A 19,255-nucleotide genomic window follows, 5' to 3' on the forward strand; every position below is an offset into this window, starting at 1 on the left:
TACACGTTCACACCCACTCACATTCATTCAAAAAACCCCAAAATACCACGGAACAGCCACCCAGTTTCCTAAAGTCAGCTATGTGTAAATGAAGAGTCTTACTGTACCCTCCGCACGCCGCTGCAATGGCCAGCACCCCCCTCCCCACCCCTGAAATGACGGGGGCTCTAGGAGTGAGGGGGCTCCCAGTCACAGGAGGGAAAACAAAGCCGGATCTTCAGCCCCCAGCTCTCTTCCCCCGCTGCTCATGTCTTTCCCCTTCTGTAAACCTGGGTCCCTGGCCTTGACAGGTGGTTGAGGAAAAGGACAGAAAGCCAGAACCCCAGGGGCCCTTCATCACTCATCTAGTCTTGTCTCTGAACCTAGAAGCCTAGGCCATCCTCCTCCTATCCTAGCGCTAAGCCCAGCAACCTGTAGGAAGAAGGCAGGAGAAGGAGCCCCAAGGCCTAGGGGTGGTGGAAGGGCCTTCTTAGCCTGGAGGTGAAAGAATTATATTAGCCACCATTCACTGGATGCATAACAAAGGTCAGGTACAGAGCCCGGTGCTCACCTACGTTATATCTCATTTCATTCTCACAACAGCCCTTTTTCCAGAGGAGGACACTTGAGGCGCTGCAGGTTAGGCTATCCTAAAATCACCAGCTAGGACTGGCACGCAGATCTCGAATTCTTCAACCGCCGAGCTCCAGAGAATTTGGTGGGGGGGCGGGGTGGGGGAGGTCCGCAGTCATTAAGCTGGGGGACGCCCCCCAAGGCAGCGCCCGCCCTCCCAACCGTCCAGGCCCTCACGTCCGGGCGGAAAAGGGGCGCCCGACTCCGCGGTGGGGGTTCGTGTCCCTCGGGGACCTGGGCGGGGCCGAGGCGGGGCCCGGCGAGCCGGCGGGAGGCGGGAGCCGGTGGCCCAGGCTCACAGGCCAAGATGGCTGTTAATTAAAGTGCTGGCACCAGCTCCTTTCTGCAAAGTTTGAAGCCGTTATTTTCCACTCCAGCGAAGCGGGGAGAATCCGGCTGGGCTGACAGAGACGCCACACCGCGCCAGGGAGCGGGCGGTCGTTCGGGGGGCGGGCGGCCAGGCCGCCTCGCCGCGCTGAGCGCGCCCCTCCGACGCGGGGAAAGCGCGGGAGGCGGGTGCTCCCGCCTGGTCCCCGACCTGGGTCGCCCGCCGCACTTTCCCCGCGGGTCCTGGGAGGGCTGAGGGGGTGGGGGTGGGGGCGGCGGCAGACGAGCCCCGGCTGGACAGCAGGGGAGAGACCCGTGTGCGTGCGAACCTGGGGGAGGGGGGTTGTGCAAATCACACGCTAAAGACGGCGCACTTGTCCCTCGGGTCACCAACTCTGTCGCTCTGCGAGAAGTCATACTAGGGGAGATCAAGGTGGGGGTGGGGGGAGGAGGCTGACTGACAGCTGAGGACTGTCTTCCTGAGCCTGGGAGGTCTAGCCGCACAGCCCAGCGTCCCCCTCCTGCCAGACTTACCACCTTCCTCTTTTTGGACAGTGAACAGTACCTAAAGACTCAATCCCTCCGGGGTTGGAAGAGCCTGGAGTCGGGCTGCGGGTTTGAATCCCGATTCCACCACTTATTAGTTGTGTGACTTTGGGCAAATCTCTTAACTTGTCAGAGCCTCAGTTCTCCGTCTGTAAAATGAGGATAATGATGGGTTTTACCTCTAGGGATTGGTGTGAAGATTGAGTGTGATCATGTATGTAAAGCATTCAATACAGGGCCCTGCACGCAGTAAGCCCAGGACAAATGCTATTTATTGAGGGTTTTCTTTGGTGGTGGGGGCCACTCAACCTCACGCTGCCATCAGTGCTTGGAAGGTCCTCTTTCATAGTTCCTCATTTCATATTCTCGTGTCCCTTTCCTCCTCCCAGGGGTGGCGGTAATCAGTCTCAACCTAGGGTAGAGAAAGTCCGAGAATCATGTGGACCGTTTTGACAGGTCAGCAGGGGGAGAGTGTGAGGTGGCAGGGGGCCTCTCAGGAGAAAAGAAAGAGGCTGGAGGGTCATCCTTCAGCAGAAGCCAGAGGCCTCCCAATGGCAGAGCCCTCCCTGGTGGGCTGGATAAAGGAGGGTGAAGGAGGAGCAGTGGAGCAGCACGAGCAAGGCCTCAAATAATGTGACAAATATTTTGATGGAAGCAGACACATTTCCGTTTATGCAACCTAAACACTTTACTGCACTTGAGGAAGAGGATTGCCTCATGCAACCTGACGGGGAAAAGATTTAGGGGGCTGCTGAGGAAGCTAGGGTGGAGGAGGAGCTAAGGGGCTGGAGGAGACCTATCCCCCCTCTTGGAGGCTTGAAAAGGGAGCTACCACTCAGGGATTGTTTGCATTGGTCAGAATGTAGAAATGAGGTGGGGTGCCCACTTTCTTATTTAGGGCTCCCACTTCTCCCTTGTCTGAAAGCAGGGATAAGAGGTGTCATCAGAGGAAAATGGAGGACCCTACACAACCCCCAGGAAAAAGCAGCCTTGTCTGGCCTGGAGCTCGGTGAGGAAGGGGCAGAGGCAAGGAGGTATGGGTAGAATATCCTGCCCATCCTGGAGAAAGATGGGTCCAGGGAACAGCCAGCTGGGCGCCAGAAAAGAGGAGGGCCAGCTGCTGTCAGTGCTCGCAGATCTCGCACCCTGACAGGCACACCATCCTCAGATCTCCTGGATGGGTGGTCTGCGAGGCCTGAGTGCAGAATGCCCCCCCCCCCCCGTCCCCATCTTCCTTTTGCCTTCCTCTCTTCTTCCCTCTCATCCTCTTCCTGGTCCTTTTTCTGCTCCCCGCTTCATACTCCCCTCAATTGTTCTCTATCCCCGTAGACTGGAGAACCCGCGACCCAGCCTCCACACCCTGCGTGCGGTGGCCCCTGGAGCCTCCCTTCCCGGTTTTCTTCGAAACAAACCCTCGAGGCCTCTCCTCTCTGTCTCCCTCGGCGCTCTCTAGCTCTCCCTGTAGCCCTCTCGTCCACTCGGCTTTCGGCCTCTACTCCCCCATCTCCTGTAGGAGACTCTGCTGTTTCCCAGACTCTAGTATCCTCCCCATTTCCGAATCTCAGCCTCTAGCTCGCGGAGTCTCCGGGTTCCTCTCTGGGCTCTGGCCTTCATCTCCGCGGCCCCGCCCTCGGCCCCGCCCCCCTGGGTGGGCGGAGCCCTTCCGCCAGCGGCCCAATTAGGTGCCGACCCCGCCCGCAGCCCCACCCCTCGCGGGCGCGGAGCCGCGCGGAGCTGGTGGGGCGGGGCGGCGCGGAGGGGGCGGTGGCCCGAGCGCGAGGAGGCGGGAGGAGCCGGGCAGGACGCGGCTGCCGCCGCTCTCAGTCCGGCCGCGCAGCGGGAGGGAGGCGCGAGGCAGGAGCCGGCGGCTGGGCTCGGCAGCGCATCCAGCGCAGCGCGGCGCTCCGGGCCCGGCCCCATGCCCGCAGCCCCGCCGGACCGCCCTTGAGCGCGGGCGTCCTGCCCGCGCCCCCCGCCCGCCGGCACCATTGCCCCGACGGCGCGGCCGGGCGGCCCGGCGCTCCCCAGGCTCCGCGCCGGCCGGAAAACGCTGCTGGCGGCCGCCGCGGGCGTGGTGATGCTGCTGGTGCTGGTGGTGCTCATCCCCGTGCTGGTGAGCTCGGGCGGCCCGGACGGCCACTATGAGATGCTGGGCACCTGCCGCATGGTATGCGACCCCTACCCCGCGCGGGGCCCCGGCGCCGGCGCGCGGCCCGACGGCGGCGACGCCCTGAGCGAGCAGAGCGGCGCGCCCCCGCCTTCCACGCTGGTGCAGGGCCCCCAGGGGAAGCCGGGCCGCACAGGCAAGCCGGGCCCCCCCGGACCCCCTGGGGATCCAGGTCCTCCGGGTCCTGTGGGGCCACCCGGGGAGAAGGGTGAGCCGGGCAAGACCGGCCCTCCCGGGCTGCCGGGTGCAGGGGGCAGCGGCGCAATCAGCACGGCCACCTACACCACGGTGCCACGCGTGGCCTTCTACGCCGGCCTCAAGAACCCTCACGAGGGTTACGAGGTGCTCAAGTTCGACGACGTGGTCACTAACCTAGGCAACAACTACGACGCGACCAGCGGCAAGTTTACGTGCAACATTCCCGGCACCTACTTTTTCACCTACCACGTCCTCATGCGAGGCGGCGACGGCACCAGTATGTGGGCGGACCTCTGCAAGAACGGCCAGGTGGGCCCGGCGGGGACATGGGGCTGGCCTGGGGGCAGGGCACCCAGGGAGCCCGGGGCATAGGGTACCAGCGAGCACAGGTAGAGACCCTACAGCGGCCCCGCTTAGGCATCACATGCGGGGATGGTGGGCCTGTTGGCACTAACTCTTCGGTTCCTGGGCACTGGCTGCAAGGCAGACGCCGCTGGGCACCTGCGCGCGGCTTGGAAATGCGGGAGATAAATGCAAATAATCACAGCGCAGGGCTCCCAGGCGCGCGGACTGGTCCTTGGGGGCTTGGCCCTCGGGAAGCGATATCTGAGAGCTGGAATTCTGGTTGATACCAGCGGGCAATTAGGGGAGGGCAATGATGGGCTCTAGGGAAGGCAGCCTCCGCGCCCGCGGGCGTCCAGGCGCACCGCTAGGCGCGCAAGCCAAGGAGAGCTGTAGGAGATGTTTTGGGCACAGAGGCAAAGGGAGCCAGGGGCGCGAAGCCTTAGCTGCAATCCATCCTCCGCCCTTGAGAAGGGACCACTGCGCCGATCTGACGCCCTTTGCAAAACGCGGGGCTGCCCGGCCGCTTCCCACCGTGTCAGAGCTACAGGCGCAGGAAAGCAACCTCTGGGGGGAAAAGTTTTTCCTCCTGAGGGAGGCAAAGAGGTGGAAACTCCCCCTCCCTTGATCTTGCAGCTGCAGCTCCTGACTCCAGGAGTGTCAGGGGATCCTCTGCGTTCACTTTCCCCATCCCAAAGACTGAAGCTAGCAGGCAGCTAGGTGGGCTCCTTGGTACTGTGAGGGTAGTACATGGTGCTCTTCCTGCAACTGCTGCCCCAGAACCAGCCTCGACCTAATCCTGCCCTAGGGGGACAGTTTTGCCCAGCTCACTCACCTTTTGTTACTCCCTCCCTTTCCAGGGCTCCCAGACCACGATGGCCTAGGGCCACTGGGGGGGGGGGGGGGGAGGGCGGTGAGGCGGAGCATTCCTGTGGAAGGAGACCAGCATGGGTCAGAACTAAAGCTAGGATGGTGGGAGTTGGGAAGAAATTTCCTGCGACTGGGACCCCGGACCCTGTTGGAATCCTTCCCACTGCAGGTAGACCCTGGCTTGGGGGTGGGGGAAAGGACAGGCCTGGGAGTCAGCACAAAGACTACCAGGCACTTGTAAGTCTGCCCCCTCTTCTTTCTCTCCTGCCTGCCTCTTTCTCCTACTCTGTCTCTTGTCCCCGTCTGTCTCCTGTGTCTACCAGTCCTATCTGTCTCTCCTGAGTCTCTGGCCTCTCTCCCCCCAGGCTTAACACCCCTCTTTATTCCTTGAGTGTTTCTCTCTCACTTGGTCTCTATGAGGCTTCCCGTGTCTCTCCTCTTTGTCCTTGGTTCCTGACCAAATGGGAGGCCTCAGTATCCAGTGAGAGCTCACTCTGCAGACAGCCCCACGATTTCCCTTATTAATCACCAATAAAGGATGCAGCAATGTCACCTTCATCAATAGAATTTCTTCCTTTCCCAAAGAAAGTTTGGGCTGGCACCGAGCTGAGGTCTAAGGGGACTGGGGACCCATTTTGTCTGGATAGGAAGCTGGTCACCAGAGCACCAGTGGGCCCTAGGCCTTGTACCACCTCAGGAGGTTCCAGTGGGGCTCCAGAGATGAGGCACGAGGAGACCCCAAAGGTGATGTCTGCTTGGGCAGGATCACTTGCTTCAGTCACTGGGAGGTGAAACCATCTCAAAGCCTCTTCCCCCTTCAGTAGGGGCAAGGCACGGCACAAACTGACAAAGAGGTACTCCCTGGAGGTGGGACCACAGGCTAGTAGAAAATAGGAGGTGGCTTTAACTAGGGGGTTCACAGATCCAGCATTTTAACAGTTACTCAGACCATGCCCCCCCCCCACTAAAAACTGGGGCCTACACCCCTCTCCCGTACGTTCTTTGTGACTTGTCCTTCCAGATTGCTCAAAAGACTCGTTAAGTCTCACTAGTCATCCCACGTACTCACTTCGAGCCCCGACTAAGAGGCAGGTTTGGAGCTAGGTAGCAGGGGTTTGATCCACTTGCCCTACAGGACCTCATGGTCTGTGCAGGAGAGATAATAGTAACCACCCAATAACACACCCCAGCGATTGGTGTGTTAGAGGGGGATTGGGGGCCCAGCTGGCAACTCCCATCCCTAAATGTGTTAGCTGGAGGGAATGATTCACTGGTGCCTGCCCCCACTCAGACCAACCTGGTCAGGGGAGAGGATGGCAAAACTGGGCTGGTCCCCAAGGTGAGGAGACATGGCTAGGGAGGAAATAAAAAGGTCAAGTGCAGGGAAAGCCTGGCTCAGAGGTAGAAGAGGACATTCAAGTGAGCAGAGACAAAATGATGGCTCTGGGCAATGGACGGGAACAGAACAGAGGGGCTTCTGCCTCCCATGGCTGCAAGACCTGGGGCACTGCTGGGCTCTGTGCTTTTCCTTTCTGGCTTCCTGCCTGAAGAAATGCTTCCAGAATTTCCTCAGGAAGGCAGGACTGAAATTGGTCCTTGGCCTTTCCCTCGGCAAGATAGGGAGGGGAGAGGTCACTGAAGCGCTGAGTCCCCCGCTCTGTCCTTGCCTGAGGCCCACCAGCCCCTCTCCCCAAGGGGAGCCTTGAGTCACCACTGTGTAGCCCGAGGACACCAAGGCCTGGTCTTTAGGACATGGGGATCTGAGGAGCCCGAGGAAGGGGCTGTAAGTTAGGAGTGGGTGCCCTGAGTGAGGTAAGCTCCCTGCAGCTGCCTCAAATATCCACAGTTCGGATGTCAGGGAAGACATGAAATTAATACACTGGGCCAGGAGAGAGGGGCTGTGTGGGGATAGACCAGGGTCTATGGCCAGGGTGCCACTTGTCCAGGGCAGGGACTTTGGGGAGGTGAATATCACAAACGGGGAAGGGCTTGGACAACAGAACCTGAGTGAGGTGAGAGATGGGGTAGTAGATAAATTGAGGACTCCAGCATAAAGGCCTCACTGGAGTTCAGCCTGATGCCTGACAGTGGGAGAGGGGCTCCCCACTGTCCTTTTCTAGCTAGCCCTGAATGCTTTTCACAGCACAGAGCACAGTGCCTAACTCAGCAGGGACCCAGGAAATATGTGAAAGCACAAGTGTCCCCTGTGGGCCAGGCTGGTTGCCTGTGGGAGCCACTCCTGTACATCCAACACCCCAGCACTGATCCGGGGGCAGGAGCTTGTTTCATGGGTTCTCCCCACTCCTCCCTCCAGGGCCCTGGTCAGACCACTGCCTCAGTTTCCCTTCCCCTGGCAGCCCTTGAGGAGGTGATTCTACAGCGCCCCCTCGTGACAAGTCCCAGACTTGCTTTCCTACTTCCATGGCAGCCTCAATTCCCCAAATTTCCCCATGGCCTCCAGAAGCTGGATGCCTCAACTGTTTCCTGTCTCAGGCAGAGAATCAGGACCCCTGGGTTCCATTCCTGGATCCCCCTACTATCTAAGGATGGAAGGGCATCAATTTTTCCTGCCTCCGTGGATAATTAGGATAATCACAGTAACAATCATGGTGATGAATAAATAATAAACATAAGCATAAGAGTTCTGATGCCTGTCACATCACCAGGAGATTCCTGATGACAGATGATTGTGTTCTAATGGATTTGGCTATTAAGAAGCACACTGTTTTAATGAGTTAAGGCTCAATTAATCTGGGTAATAAAAATAATTGTTATTAGTAGTAATTTATTAGCAAAGATAATGAAATGCATACGTAATAATAAATACTATGAGGATTAGGGCCCAGGGAACAATATAGAAGTTGGCTGCTTTCTTTCAGCACTTTCCTAGTAACACAAAGCCCCATCAAGATTAAAAATTTTTCCCCCACCATCTGAAGGCTTTTATAAAGGTGGCAGTGGTGAGGCGGGATCTTCTCATCCTTTTTCTGAACAGAGAAATTGAGCTTTTTGAAAGACAGCATCTTCCCCTCATTTGCTTTTCCCCACCTTTAGCTGAACTGTGAGTTTTCCCAGCTAAGTGTCCCCAAACGGTTCTTGCCCCTGGTCGGGGGAAGAAGAGATTGAGGGGAGAGAAGGGGCTGGAAGGATCTGGGCTTTAAATGGCAGCCAGCATGCAAATACGTTGGGTGCCCCCGTTGTAGCATTGCTGCTGACTCAGCAGCTTCGGCACAGCTGACCTGCAGTTCTGTCTCCTGCCCAGGAAGGAGAATGGACCCTTCCCCTAATTTGGCTTGGTCCAGCCCAGACTGTTAGCCTTTGGGAGAGCTGCCTTCAGGGAAGGGGCTGGTTGGAGAGGGGCTGTTGAAAAGCCTGACTGAGAGAACCCCACTCAATGCAGCCTCCCCCCAACACAAGCCTGCACCTTGGAGATGTCCCCTGTCTTCCCATTCTCCACCCAGGCTATCCTGGAAAGGCCCCAGATCCTATGGCTCAGGTCCTGTGTTGCCTCAGTTGGAGAGGAATGCCTGGAGGGAATTTGTTCACCATCACTCACCCTCAGTATCTAATGATTATAGTCGGAGCCCCCAGAAGTGACCAGCAGACTTCACACACAAATGTTGGTGCCCTCTTGCTTCATTGAACTGCCTGTCCCTCCCCTCACCCATCAAAACAAGGACTGGCAGGGATAGCAGATCAGACTGAGGATCACACAAAGATGGAAAGCCTGGATTCCCTCCCTCCACCCACTTCCTTTCTACCACTCTGTGGTGAGACAGGAGGAGCCCAAGGTCCTCTGTGGGTGGGATAATAGTCACAGGTATAGCTATAGCTCTTTGGAGGCCAGGATGCAGGCTCTATCTGAGCCTTGGGAGGGGAAATAATTACCAGACCTTCCATCTCACTGCTCCAGTATGAAAGACCCCAGAACGAACTACAGACAAGGAGTTGAAATACTGGGTTCTGGTACTAGGGTGGTTGCTTAGTAGCCACCTGGCATTAGTCTAGCCACCTGACCTATGGGGCCAAGGTGTCCATCCCTGTGTCCATCCGCTGACATAAGAACAGGTGGGTGTGGCTGAAAGGTAAGGCATTATTGTTACAATTAAAGCAGAGAGGAAGGGATAAGGAGAGAAGGGATGGCCCTCCATCCCCTGGTGTTCCAGAGAATTCCTCTCTGCAAGGAGGGAGTTCCAGGCTGGGCCATCCCTGAAGGCGTTGTTGACGTCCTCTGCAGGCCAGACGGTAAGACCTAGAGGAGTTAAGGAGGCCAACTCCACCTTGATTCCTAATTCAGACCCAGATTACACCTGCCCTAGAAATCCAGGGCTCCTCTATAACCCATTCCCAAAACATACACTTATGATTGGAAGGGGTGGGGTATGACGCGAGAGAAGCAGGCAGAGTTGAAGGCAGGTTTTTAGGGCCTCCAGATCCTACCCACGTGGCTGCCTTACCTCTGACAGTCCCCCTCCCTCCCCGACCCTACTTCTCTCCCTCCTCCCCCTACCCTCTCACACACACCATCCCTACTCTCCCCACCCCCTTATTCCCACCCCCACCCCCACCCCCGCAGGTGCGCGCCAGCGCCATAGCCCAGGACGCAGACCAGAACTATGACTACGCCAGCAACAGCGTGATCCTGCACCTGGACGCGGGGGATGAGGTCTTCATCAAACTCGACGGAGGCAAAGCGCACGGCGGCAACAGCAACAAATACAGCACATTTTCCGGCTTCATCATCTACTCCGACTGAGCTCCCCGCGTCCCCCTCCGTCCCCTACCCAGCTCCCCCCTCCCCCGGGGGCCCCCCTCCCAGCGGGCTGAGGGCGACCCAACCCCTCGCTGCCCTAGCCCTGGCTGCCGGCCCTCCCTGACTATGACGCCCCCGGCTCGCCCTCATCACCACCCGGGACGCCGGCTAGGCTCTCCTTGCCCGTTCGCCCTCGCCGCAGAGCCGGGTCCAGAGCGCACCGTCGCGGTTCCCGGGAGGCGCTGTCGACCGCCCCCGCCCTGGCCCGCGCTGTATATTTGTACAATAGGACTGTTTATTACCCACCCAGCTCGTCAGCCCGCCCCAGACTGGGGACAGGTCTTGGCGGGGTCCCTTCCTGTGCTCGGATGCGCTGCCCTCCCGCTCCGGGGTAGCGCCTCCTGGGAGAGGGGTGGGTTGGGGCTGGATAGCGTCCCAGCACCTGCTAAAGCCCCAGCCCGGCTGCGCCCCGTCTGACCAAAGCTCTAATAAAAACACTTCCATCCCACTGGCTTTGGGTCTGTGCCCTAGAGAGGAGCTGCAGGAGGGGACCATGAACCCTGCCTTCTTCCAGAAAGGGAAGAGGTCTGCTGGAAGTTTCCCATGGATCTGGGGGCAGCCAGGTCCCAGAATCACAGCTGCTCTGGGAGGAGGTGGGCCAAGGGGCCCAATGCTCACCACAGCCCAAGCGTGCCTGGGCAGCAGAAACAGGAAGCAGCCCAGTTACATCATCCTCTTCCATGGTGGAAAAGTTTCATTTGTTTGACCTGGAAAGTGGCATCAGCAAGGTTTAAACTGGGACACCTGGGCTCTCAATCTGGTACCACTGTGTGTGATCTTGGGCAAGTGACTCCTCTTTCAGTTCTGGGTTAGTGACAGCAATCACAGGAACACACTTTGCACTAAACACTTCCAGGTATGGCACCTCACTCAAGCCTCCAAGGAGCCCGGAGAGGTTGGGTGACTAGATTTTGTTCTTCTTCCAGGGAGGTTAAATATCTTGATGAATGTGACGTGGTCGCTAAGTTCTGTGATTGCACTTGAATCCAAGAAGCCCTGCTCCTTGGAGACAACACGTTGAGTCTCCTGGCTCTGTCTGCCTCCCTTACCTCCTGTGACCATGTGACCATGACAGTCGTAGTTAGGGCATTCCTAAATAACCATTGCTAATATTTAGAGAGCACCCACTCTGTGTCAGACCACCACGTAAGAACCTTATAAATACTATCTCCTAGATCTGTGTGGGGAGGGGGTAGACTGGCAGGAAACGCTCACATGCCCTTTGACCTGGGTGCTGTCCTTTTATCCATCTCAGATGAGGAAACTGAGGTTCAAAGAGGTTCAGTAACTTGCCAGGGTCACAGAGCTAGGAAAAGGCAAATGCCAGGATTGGAACCAAGGACTACGCTCTCAGCTGGTACACCATATTTCATAAAGATCTGGTGTCTCCAAAGCAGAACTGAGGAAGAATGGCTCTGAGGCAGCTCCGTCCTCACTGTGCCCAGCCTTTCCACTCCCACCCCTGCCCTGCAGAGGCTTCATGTACTTACAAGCATCTGCACTGGGCAGCAGCCATGGGGCGAGCCTCTTGGAGAACCCCGAGGCTCTACATTGAGGAAAAGTCCCATCTGGCCTCCCCACCCCCAGCTGGCTCAGCTGGAGAGACAGGAAGGAGGGGTGGCCTCCGTCCCAGTCAAGCCCCATGTATGGACCCTTGTCATGGCTGGCAGCCTTGAATGACTTTCTTTATCCTCCCTTCTCTCCCCTACTTCCCCCTACTGCCAGCTGTGGCCATTTAATAAAATTAGCTTAATGCTTGTTCCTTCCCTGTGGGGTCTGGAGATTGAAATCCGCGGGTCCCCACAAACCCAATAAAACCCCTGGCAGGTCTGGCTGGAATGAGAGTTTCCTCGGGAAGAGTGATTAGATTAGAAGGCGCTTCCCCCTGCCCCCAGTGCCACCCACAGGCCCCTGTGATTCTTTAATGGCCACACTGGCCCAGGGGTACCCAGCAACATACCTGGGCGGCTCCCCACCCCTCCCCAGAGGCCACAGGGACTGGGCTGGGACCTCTGCTACAAAAAAGCATGTTAATCATTTCTGTAGGAGTGCCTGGCTGGCTTGTTTGCTTTTATTTCTGGTGACTGGACAAGCCTTGTGTCGCTTTGAGAGATGGGCCTAATATCTCCATTTTGCAGATGAGGAAATCATAGTCTGAAGAAAATTCGTGACTTGCCCATGGTCATGCAGCAAGTGTGTGGCATAACTGAGATGGACTGAAGCCAAGGACCTTTTCTTCCTTTGCAGGGCACCAAGGGTATCCTGCAGTCACTCAGGCAGCATCCCAGCAGCAGGGGAAACTGTCGGGAAAGTGTCTCCCCCATCAGACAGGGAATCCCCAAGGGCAAAGTCTGGGTTTTTTTTTTTTCCTCCTCAGACTTGGGATACCTGAGGGCAAGGACTGTGTCTCCACCATTAGAATGGGAAGCTTCCTGAAGGCAAGTTCTCTGTCTCCTCCATCAGACTGGGGGTCCTCAAAGACAGTGTTATGAGCAAGTTGAGGGTAAGGTGTGTATCTCCAGGATTGGGGGACTTCCTAAACACAGAGATTGTGGCTTTCCGCGCAGTGGCTCTGAGGGTAGGCACCGCTTTTTCTATTGAACCAGGGCTTTCTAAGACCAACCCCTGGGACTGGGGGTTCCCTGAGGGATCGACTCTATCTCTTCAACTTGGGGATCCCCGAGAGCAGGAGCTATACCTCCCCTCAGACTGGGGGCTCCCTGAAAGCAGGGCATGTGTCTCTCCTCCTCAGTCAAGGGCTTTCTGGTACAAGAACATTCCAGGGGGACAGGGCTGGCTGGGTGACAGAAAGGAGACTGGACTGGCAGAATGGCGGTCCCACTCTGGAGGAAGGAAGGAAGAAAGCTCTGCAGGCTGCCTCCCCTTTAGAAAGATGTGTGATTAATTAACGAATAATGTCCCTGCCAGGGGGTGTCAGGATGGAGGTGCCCCTGGAGCTCACCCACACAAGGAAAGGTAGGCCATCCTGTGCCCAGGCAGCTGCCAGCCCTAGGGGCTGGGGCTGCCCTGCTTTCTGGGGTCATGGGGACCAGAGGGGACAGCAGGAGCCCACCGCTGGGGACTGTCCTAATTGGATGACTTTGCAGGACAGCCAGGCAGGTGCGCTCAGCCCTCTGCTTCAGCTTGCTACAAACACATCTGCCATGGTGAGGTCTAGGGGTTAATTGCCTCCCGCCTCACTCCTGGTAACCGATATTTCATTTACTGCTCGGAGGGGGAGCTGCCCAGAGAATCAATCCCGGACAAGCATCCAGGAGACAGGGGAGCTGCGGAGGCACGGGAGCTGTTTCCCAGAGGATCTCTGAACACCAGAGGAGGAGGCAGGAGGCAAAGACCCAGAGAAGGCGGCCGATTGCTCTAGGCTATTGGGAGGGGGGGGCTCACCTGCGTGTTGCCCACCCTTACAGGGCCCCCAAGGGCTAAGAGAAAATCTCAGGGGTACAAAGGTTGCACTACTCCAGCTAGCTGTGCTGTTTCCCCTGCCCTGCTTTCTTCCGCATTTATTTATCCGAGTGCCCCCATAAGCTGTAGCAGGTTAGATGCTGTTAATAAGGTTATTTTCACAAGCAATGAAGGTATATTTGAAAAGCGGAACTGGAGGTGTGAGCTCCTCGCCCCCTTCCAGGTAACAAACCTCAAAATCCTACAAATGAGGTGATAATAAAGTGGAAGTGAGGAGTCTACACATGTTTGGAACTGGAAGGGGGTGGCAGGGTTACTGAGAGGGGGCAGCTGGGGGCCGGAGGGAAAACAGGGGGGCTACCCCCATGCTTTCAACATGTCCCCCCTTAGTTCCACCCACCCAAACTGAGAATCAAAACCACAGAGTGGGTAACTCCTATTACACAGCTGCAAAAACTGAGACCCCGAGAGAAAGCCAAGATTGCTCAGGTTGGCTCAGGACAGAGATAGAACCAGAGACAGCGGCAAGTGGAGACACAAGGTTTGGGTTCAAGTTCTGGCCATGCTCAGTGTTTCAGGAAAAGACACTTGACCTCTCGGAGTCTCGGTTTCTTCATCTATAAAATGGGGCCGATAAAAATATCTACTTGAAGGGCTGCTGTGAGGTAGTGGGCTTTGTAAGTTATAAAGCAAAATGCAAATGCACGATTATTATTACAACCCAAGTCTCCTGAGCCCTGTGATTTTTTTTTTCTGAGCCCCATGATTTAAACCACTTTCGGTTGTACTTCAGTGCCTGGGATGGTGATGGTGATCATCAAAGAAGATGAAGACTCTTGGGTTGTTCTCCCACCCTGATAATCCCAAAGTGAATATAGGGTAGGGGTTGGTTTGGGGTACACAAAGTGTGGAGCTAAGTGTTGAAAATGGGTGCCCTGAGTCCTCCCACGTCCAGTGTGGACTCCCCCACCCTTCTGTTCTATGGCCTCCAATATGGGGTGAGAGAAGGGATGCCCCAAGGCTGTGGTCCACCTGTCCCTACTTGCTCTGCTGGTTCAACATTACTGAACATCTTCAATGGGCCAGGCCCTAGCTTGGTGTGGGCTCCAGAGATGCGTAAGAAACCATCCAGAGGGGCCACCTGGGTGGCTCGGTCGGTTAAGTGTCTGACATTGGCTCAGGTCGTTATTTCACGGTTCATGAGTTTGAGCATCTCTGCTGTCAGCTCAGAGCTCACTTTGGATCCTCTGTCTCCCTCTCTCTCTGCTCCTCCCCTCTCTGTGTTTCAAAAATAAATAAATATTTTTTAAAAGGTTAAAAGAAACATGTTTAAAAAAAAAACATCCAGAGCTTCAAGATACCCACAGGGGTCATACAGAGACATCCAGGACATAGTGCTATTGGAGGGGGCGGGGGGAGGCTTCCCAAACTGTCAGGAGGAGTTACTCTCAGGGAGCTGGACTAAAGGGAGGCTTACAGTTTTACTTACATAATGTTTGGAAAGGTTTTACAAGGTCTCCCCCTTTGAAATTTGAGCTCCCCCCGCCCGCCCCTAGGATTTGTTGCTGAAGCTGCCTTCTTGGGGATGGGGTTGGTGTGGGTAGAACCCAGGGAACTGAGGGTTTTCTCTTCTCTTGTCCAAGGGCTTGGGAAATAATGGAGCTGGGTGAACAACATATACCCTCATCTCTGTATCAACACCCAAGTCATAAGAACACCTATGTACTATTCTAAGAATTTCAAATGCATTCATTTATTTAAACCTTACAATGATCCCACAAGATAGTTACGACGAACACACCAATTTTTTGCATGAGAAAACTGAGGCACAGAAAGGTGAATTAATTCACCCAAGATCATATGGCTTACCCTTTCTGGGAGCAGCCCTCTTGCCTGGCCATTCTCGGGAGCAGGAGAGGGGTTGAATCCCACTCCCTCCCAGCCAGAACAGTCTCCCCAACCAGGTCACCTGGCACGCCTGCCCACAATGCTTGCTGCCCGGCCAGCTTGCACAGGGGCAGGGATCCTGCCTTTCCCCAGATGGTGAAGGGTAAATTTGAGGGTTCCTTCCCAGGTGCCCAGGGCACAGGCCCCTTTGCTCCCTGAGTGAGGACCCCAGCGTGGATCAGGACAACTGCATAGGGCCAGGTAAGTACCAGACCTCTCCAGCCTGCCCAGAGCCAAGGATGGGTCCGCTACACCCTGGGCTATTTCCACTGCCTGCGGAACACCTGTTCATTATTCAAAGCCCAGGTCCATTGCCTGCTCTTCCATGAAGGCTTCCTGAACTTCCCCCAGCAGTCACCTGCAGGTCTCCAAGGCCACACCGAGAGCATCTTCCACATAACAATGGCTGACTCAGTACATAACACTGTGCCTGCCACATAATAACCACTCTACCATAATAGCAGCTATTCAAACATCTGTCACTCTCCTAAACTTCCACCTCCTGCTGGTGGGTGCTGTGATGCACTGCCTAGGTCTCCTTCAGGACCAAAAGATCTATTCCCCAGCTGCTGAGAGTGCTGCCGGCAGGTGGCTCTGGGCTAGGAGCCCCCTTCAGGGATGGCCTCTGCTGATGGGGGGTGCCTTGCCCAAGGTCCTGCCCACTTCTTAGGGCAGCCTGTTTCCAATGATAGATTAGCGTGAGGGTGTAAAGTCCTGGTCCCCTCGCAGGGATTTTACACTCAGGACAATTCTGAAGACTCTTCCACGCATGTTCATTCCAAGAGCACATCCCAGTAAACTTCCTGCACACTGATCTCCACCTCAGAGTCTGCCCCATGGAGTACCCAACCTGCGACACCTACCCCAGATCTCATCCATTCACTAATTCCTTCAGCCAATTTTATTGAGTACCCATGATGTGACAGGCCTGGTAGCAAAGGCAGGAGATGGAATGTGAAACTAACTATCCGATGGGTGGTCACATCTCCTACCTCCTGGAGAAGGCAGAAGTCAAGAGGGTGACTCTACCAACCTCTACCATAAAATCCACAAACTTCCCTGCATCTGGGCCCCTCCTCTCTTACTTCTTTTTGCCTCCATGGAAGAGCTGTCCCTCCTTCCAGGGCCCAACCTGTCACTGTGTTCTGTATCCAAGGCCCTCCCACCAGCGTACCAAATCTGTCCTTGTTTGTCCAAGACTGTTCTGGTTTTCAAACTGGAAGTTCTATATCCTGTTAAACCCCTCAGTCCCAGGTGGGCTAACTGGAGTGGTTGATCAGTGTATCCTCCATGTTTGCTGGGGACCTCACCTAATTGATAATCAACACCTCTCTTTACTCTTTAGCGGCTCACTCTGTATCAGCTCCTTCCCATCATCCTTCAAAGCTCGCCTACCTTTAAAAAATCCTCCCTTGACCCCGCATCTCCCTCCAGCCTCTACCTCCTTTCTCTGCTCCCCTTGACAACCAGAGGACCTAAAAGAGTAGTTGCAACTTTCTCACCTCCCACTGTGGTCTGGCTGCTGCCACTCCTCTGAAACGGCTCCCACCAAGGCCAAGTGTGAACCCCTTGCTGATAAACCGAGTGGACACTTTTTCAGTCTTCATTGTGCTTGACTTCTGTGCTAGGCTAGACTTCAAGGTCTGGATTTTTTTTTAATGTGTATTCATTTTTGAGAGACAGGGAGGGATAGAGAGAGAGGGAGACACAAAATCTGAAGCAGGCTCCAAGCTGTCAGCACAGAGCCCAACATGGGGCTCAAACTCATGGATGCGAGCTTGTGACCGGAGCTGAAATTGGAAGCTTAACTGACTGAGCCACCCAGGTGCCCCTCTGGCTGGGGTTTAAGGATGGCAAGAGTGAGGTCCTGAACTTGGTTCACAGACCTTTGAAGATTGATCTATATCTGGAGCAGCTAATGCCACACGCAGGTGCAAGGAGGTGTAGTGATAAGTATTCGGGGAGGATGTGCTTCCCCTCAGCCTCCTTTGAGCACCTAGGCTTGGTGATCTTGTCAGTTGCAGATCGTGAGAGAGCCACACACACACCTCACCAGAGCTGAGATCCTGTTGCCTTTCACAACATATTGGCCATATCAGCCCAGAAACATCTGCCGCCACACAAGGCAACATTCTTCACCTAACCCTCACATCTGAGTTCTAGACCTCGAGATACCAGTTAGGCCAATGCCAGGCTAATCTCCCTTTATCAGCATCTGCAGTGTTGGGTCCAGGGGATTTCCATTTGTGTCCACTAAGGTGGGCCTGGCCAGGCCCCACCAAAGCTTCTCAGCATCATGGGCTCCGATGACTCTCTTACCAGCAAAATTCTTTTCCCTTGGATTCTGAGATCCAAGGAACAGTTCCTTTGGCTTCAACTTGCATGCCACCTCCCCCCAACCCTCTTTTTCATTCTCTTTATAGCCCATATATCACATCATTTTTAGTACTAGCTTAATTGTCTATTTTCTCTCATGGGCTGCAACCTCCATGAAGATAGGAGATGGTGTTTATCACTCACCACCCCACCCTCTGGGCCCACCAATAAATACTTCATGGACGAATGAATGCAAGAATACCTATTATCATCTCATTGGATGTTGGCAATATGCTCCACTTAAATTATTTCTAATCTTTGTAAGTAACAAGCAAGGTGTCCCCTGTCCCATTGCCCACAGCCAGGACAGCCTCTGCTCCCTGTCTTACCTCACCTTCTCCAGTTAACTGTCCAAACCAGAATTGGACCAAGGCAAGACCAGGCTGACAAGGACACAAGAGGAATCTGTTTCCCTGGTGGTTCCTGGGGATCCCAAACCTCTGTTAAAATGTACATCTCTGTGAGAGGGGATGGGACCCCTAAGCTGGAAGCCATGCTTTAGGAGTTGTATTTCTCCTGGGTAGTGCAGATGGCAAGAATACCCTGGTTTTCTTGTAGCTTTACAGTGACAGCACTTTGTATCATTTTCTCATGTTACTCTCGCCAAAACAGCAATGCTATCCCATTGTAGAACAGGCAATGGAGGTCCAGGTAGGTGATTGAAGAGTTTGGGTTAAATAAACCAGGTGTTAAATAGTGACTCTACTATCTTGATGTCAGGCCCACTGAGGGAATTTTGCCTCCTGCTCTTTTGGATGCCTTAGACCTTCTCATTGTCCCAGGGTGGGAACAGATCGGGTTAATGAAACTGGTCAGCAATTGGCTCCGGGCAGGCATCACCTGTTTCATCCTCATCAGATTCATACAAAGCTGTCCCCTTACACATGCTAGGGGTCTGGAAGGCTTTCACATCCATGCTGTGTTAGGTGAGTAGGAAGGACAGGGTATTTACCCCATTTTATAGACGAGGAAACGGACACTCAGAGAGCAGCAATGACTTCCAAAGTCTCAGCACTAATTGGTGATTCAGTCACTAGTGATTGGAATCGGGCTTCCTGATTTCAGTGCAGGGCTCTCTCTCTCGCTCTCTCTCTGACCTCCACAACCTCCAGTATTGAGGAGCAGCATGAGGCTGGCCCACCAGAAGCCAAGCAGCTGGCGATTATGAAGGATGGAGACAGTGCTGCCCAGCGGTGCCCTAAGGGGCCGAGCCTCGTATTCAACAACCAGTCCATGCTATTCCTGACGCTGTCAGAGTCAAAAGGGTGGAATTGCCATTCTCTGTCTCCACCGGCTTTTCCGTATCAAGGCTGTTCTCGAAGTTCATTCTTGGGATGGTCGCGGAGTGAGAAGAGACCCTGGACAGTGGCTAAAAAGTCCCTCTTGGATCGGTAGATGCCATCGTAGCCCACAGAAAAAGGTTTGAAAACGTGCTTGATATCTGGTTGTTGCACGTGGTGATGAACCCAGTCCCAGGGACGGCAGCGTAGGCCGCGGTTCCCCGGTACCCCAGCTCCACACAGGTTTCTCCCCGTCTGGTGCGGCCATAGTCGGAGACGCTGCCTCAAAACCAGCAGGCAGTAAGGGGAAGTGCGCAAGCGCACAGTTGACACTTCAGCGCTGTACTTTGTTAC

At 55.2% G+C, this 19,255-nt stretch overlaps 1 protein-coding gene and 1 long non-coding RNA gene across 4 annotated transcripts; one reads left to right on the forward strand and one right to left on the reverse strand.

The window, feature by feature from the left end:
• Positions 1–1,739: 1,739 nt before the first annotated feature.
• LOC128774222 (uncharacterized) lies at positions 1,740–19,186 on the reverse strand. Of its 2 annotated transcripts, none has more exons than XR_008418709.1 (2): positions 17,951–19,186; positions 1,740–1,897 (listed from the first exon to the last, which is right to left on the reverse strand). It is a non-coding gene; the product is annotated as an uncharacterized LOC128774222 (long non-coding RNA). The 2 variants fall into 2 exon arrangements; XR_008418708.1 differs by lacking the exon at positions 17,951–19,186 and adding an exon at positions 2,898–3,108.
• C1QL1 (complement C1q like 1) lies at positions 3,251–10,323 on the forward strand. Of its 2 annotated transcripts, XR_008418707.1 has the most exons (3): positions 3,251–4,159; positions 5,386–9,307; positions 9,639–9,751. XR_008418707.1 is itself a non-coding variant. In XM_019434901.2 (2 exons), exons 1-2 carry the CDS (start codon positions 3,563–3,565, stop codon positions 9,816–9,818), a joined length of 777 nt encoding a protein of 258 aa, XP_019290446.1. In that variant the 5' UTR covers positions 3,260–3,562; the 3' UTR covers positions 9,819–10,323. The 2 variants fall into 2 exon arrangements, 1 of the variants encoding a protein (XP_019290446.1); XM_019434901.2 differs by lacking the exon at positions 5,386–9,307 and having other exon boundaries at positions 3,260–4,159; positions 9,639–10,323.
• Positions 19,187–19,255: the final 69 nt, after the last annotated feature.

The sequence above is a fragment of the Panthera pardus genome, unplaced genomic scaffold (genome assembly GCF_024362965.1).
Source record: "Panthera pardus isolate Hobbes unplaced genomic scaffold, ASM2436296v1 HiC_scaffold_3, whole genome shotgun sequence".
NCBI classification, from domain to species: Eukaryota; Metazoa; Chordata; class Mammalia; order Carnivora; family Felidae; genus Panthera; species Panthera pardus.

Bases quoted from the DNA above. Each gene is read 5' to 3' on its own strand.
- C1QL1 (XM_019434901.2), top strand. From the start codon at position 3,563: ATGCTGCTGGTGCTGGTGGTGCTCATCCCCGTGCTGGTGAGCTCGGGC. The intron at 4,160-9,638 runs GTGGGCCCGGCG...CCACCCCCGCAG, and splicing joins ACCTCTGCAAGAACGGCCAG to GTGCGCGCCAGCGCCATAGC.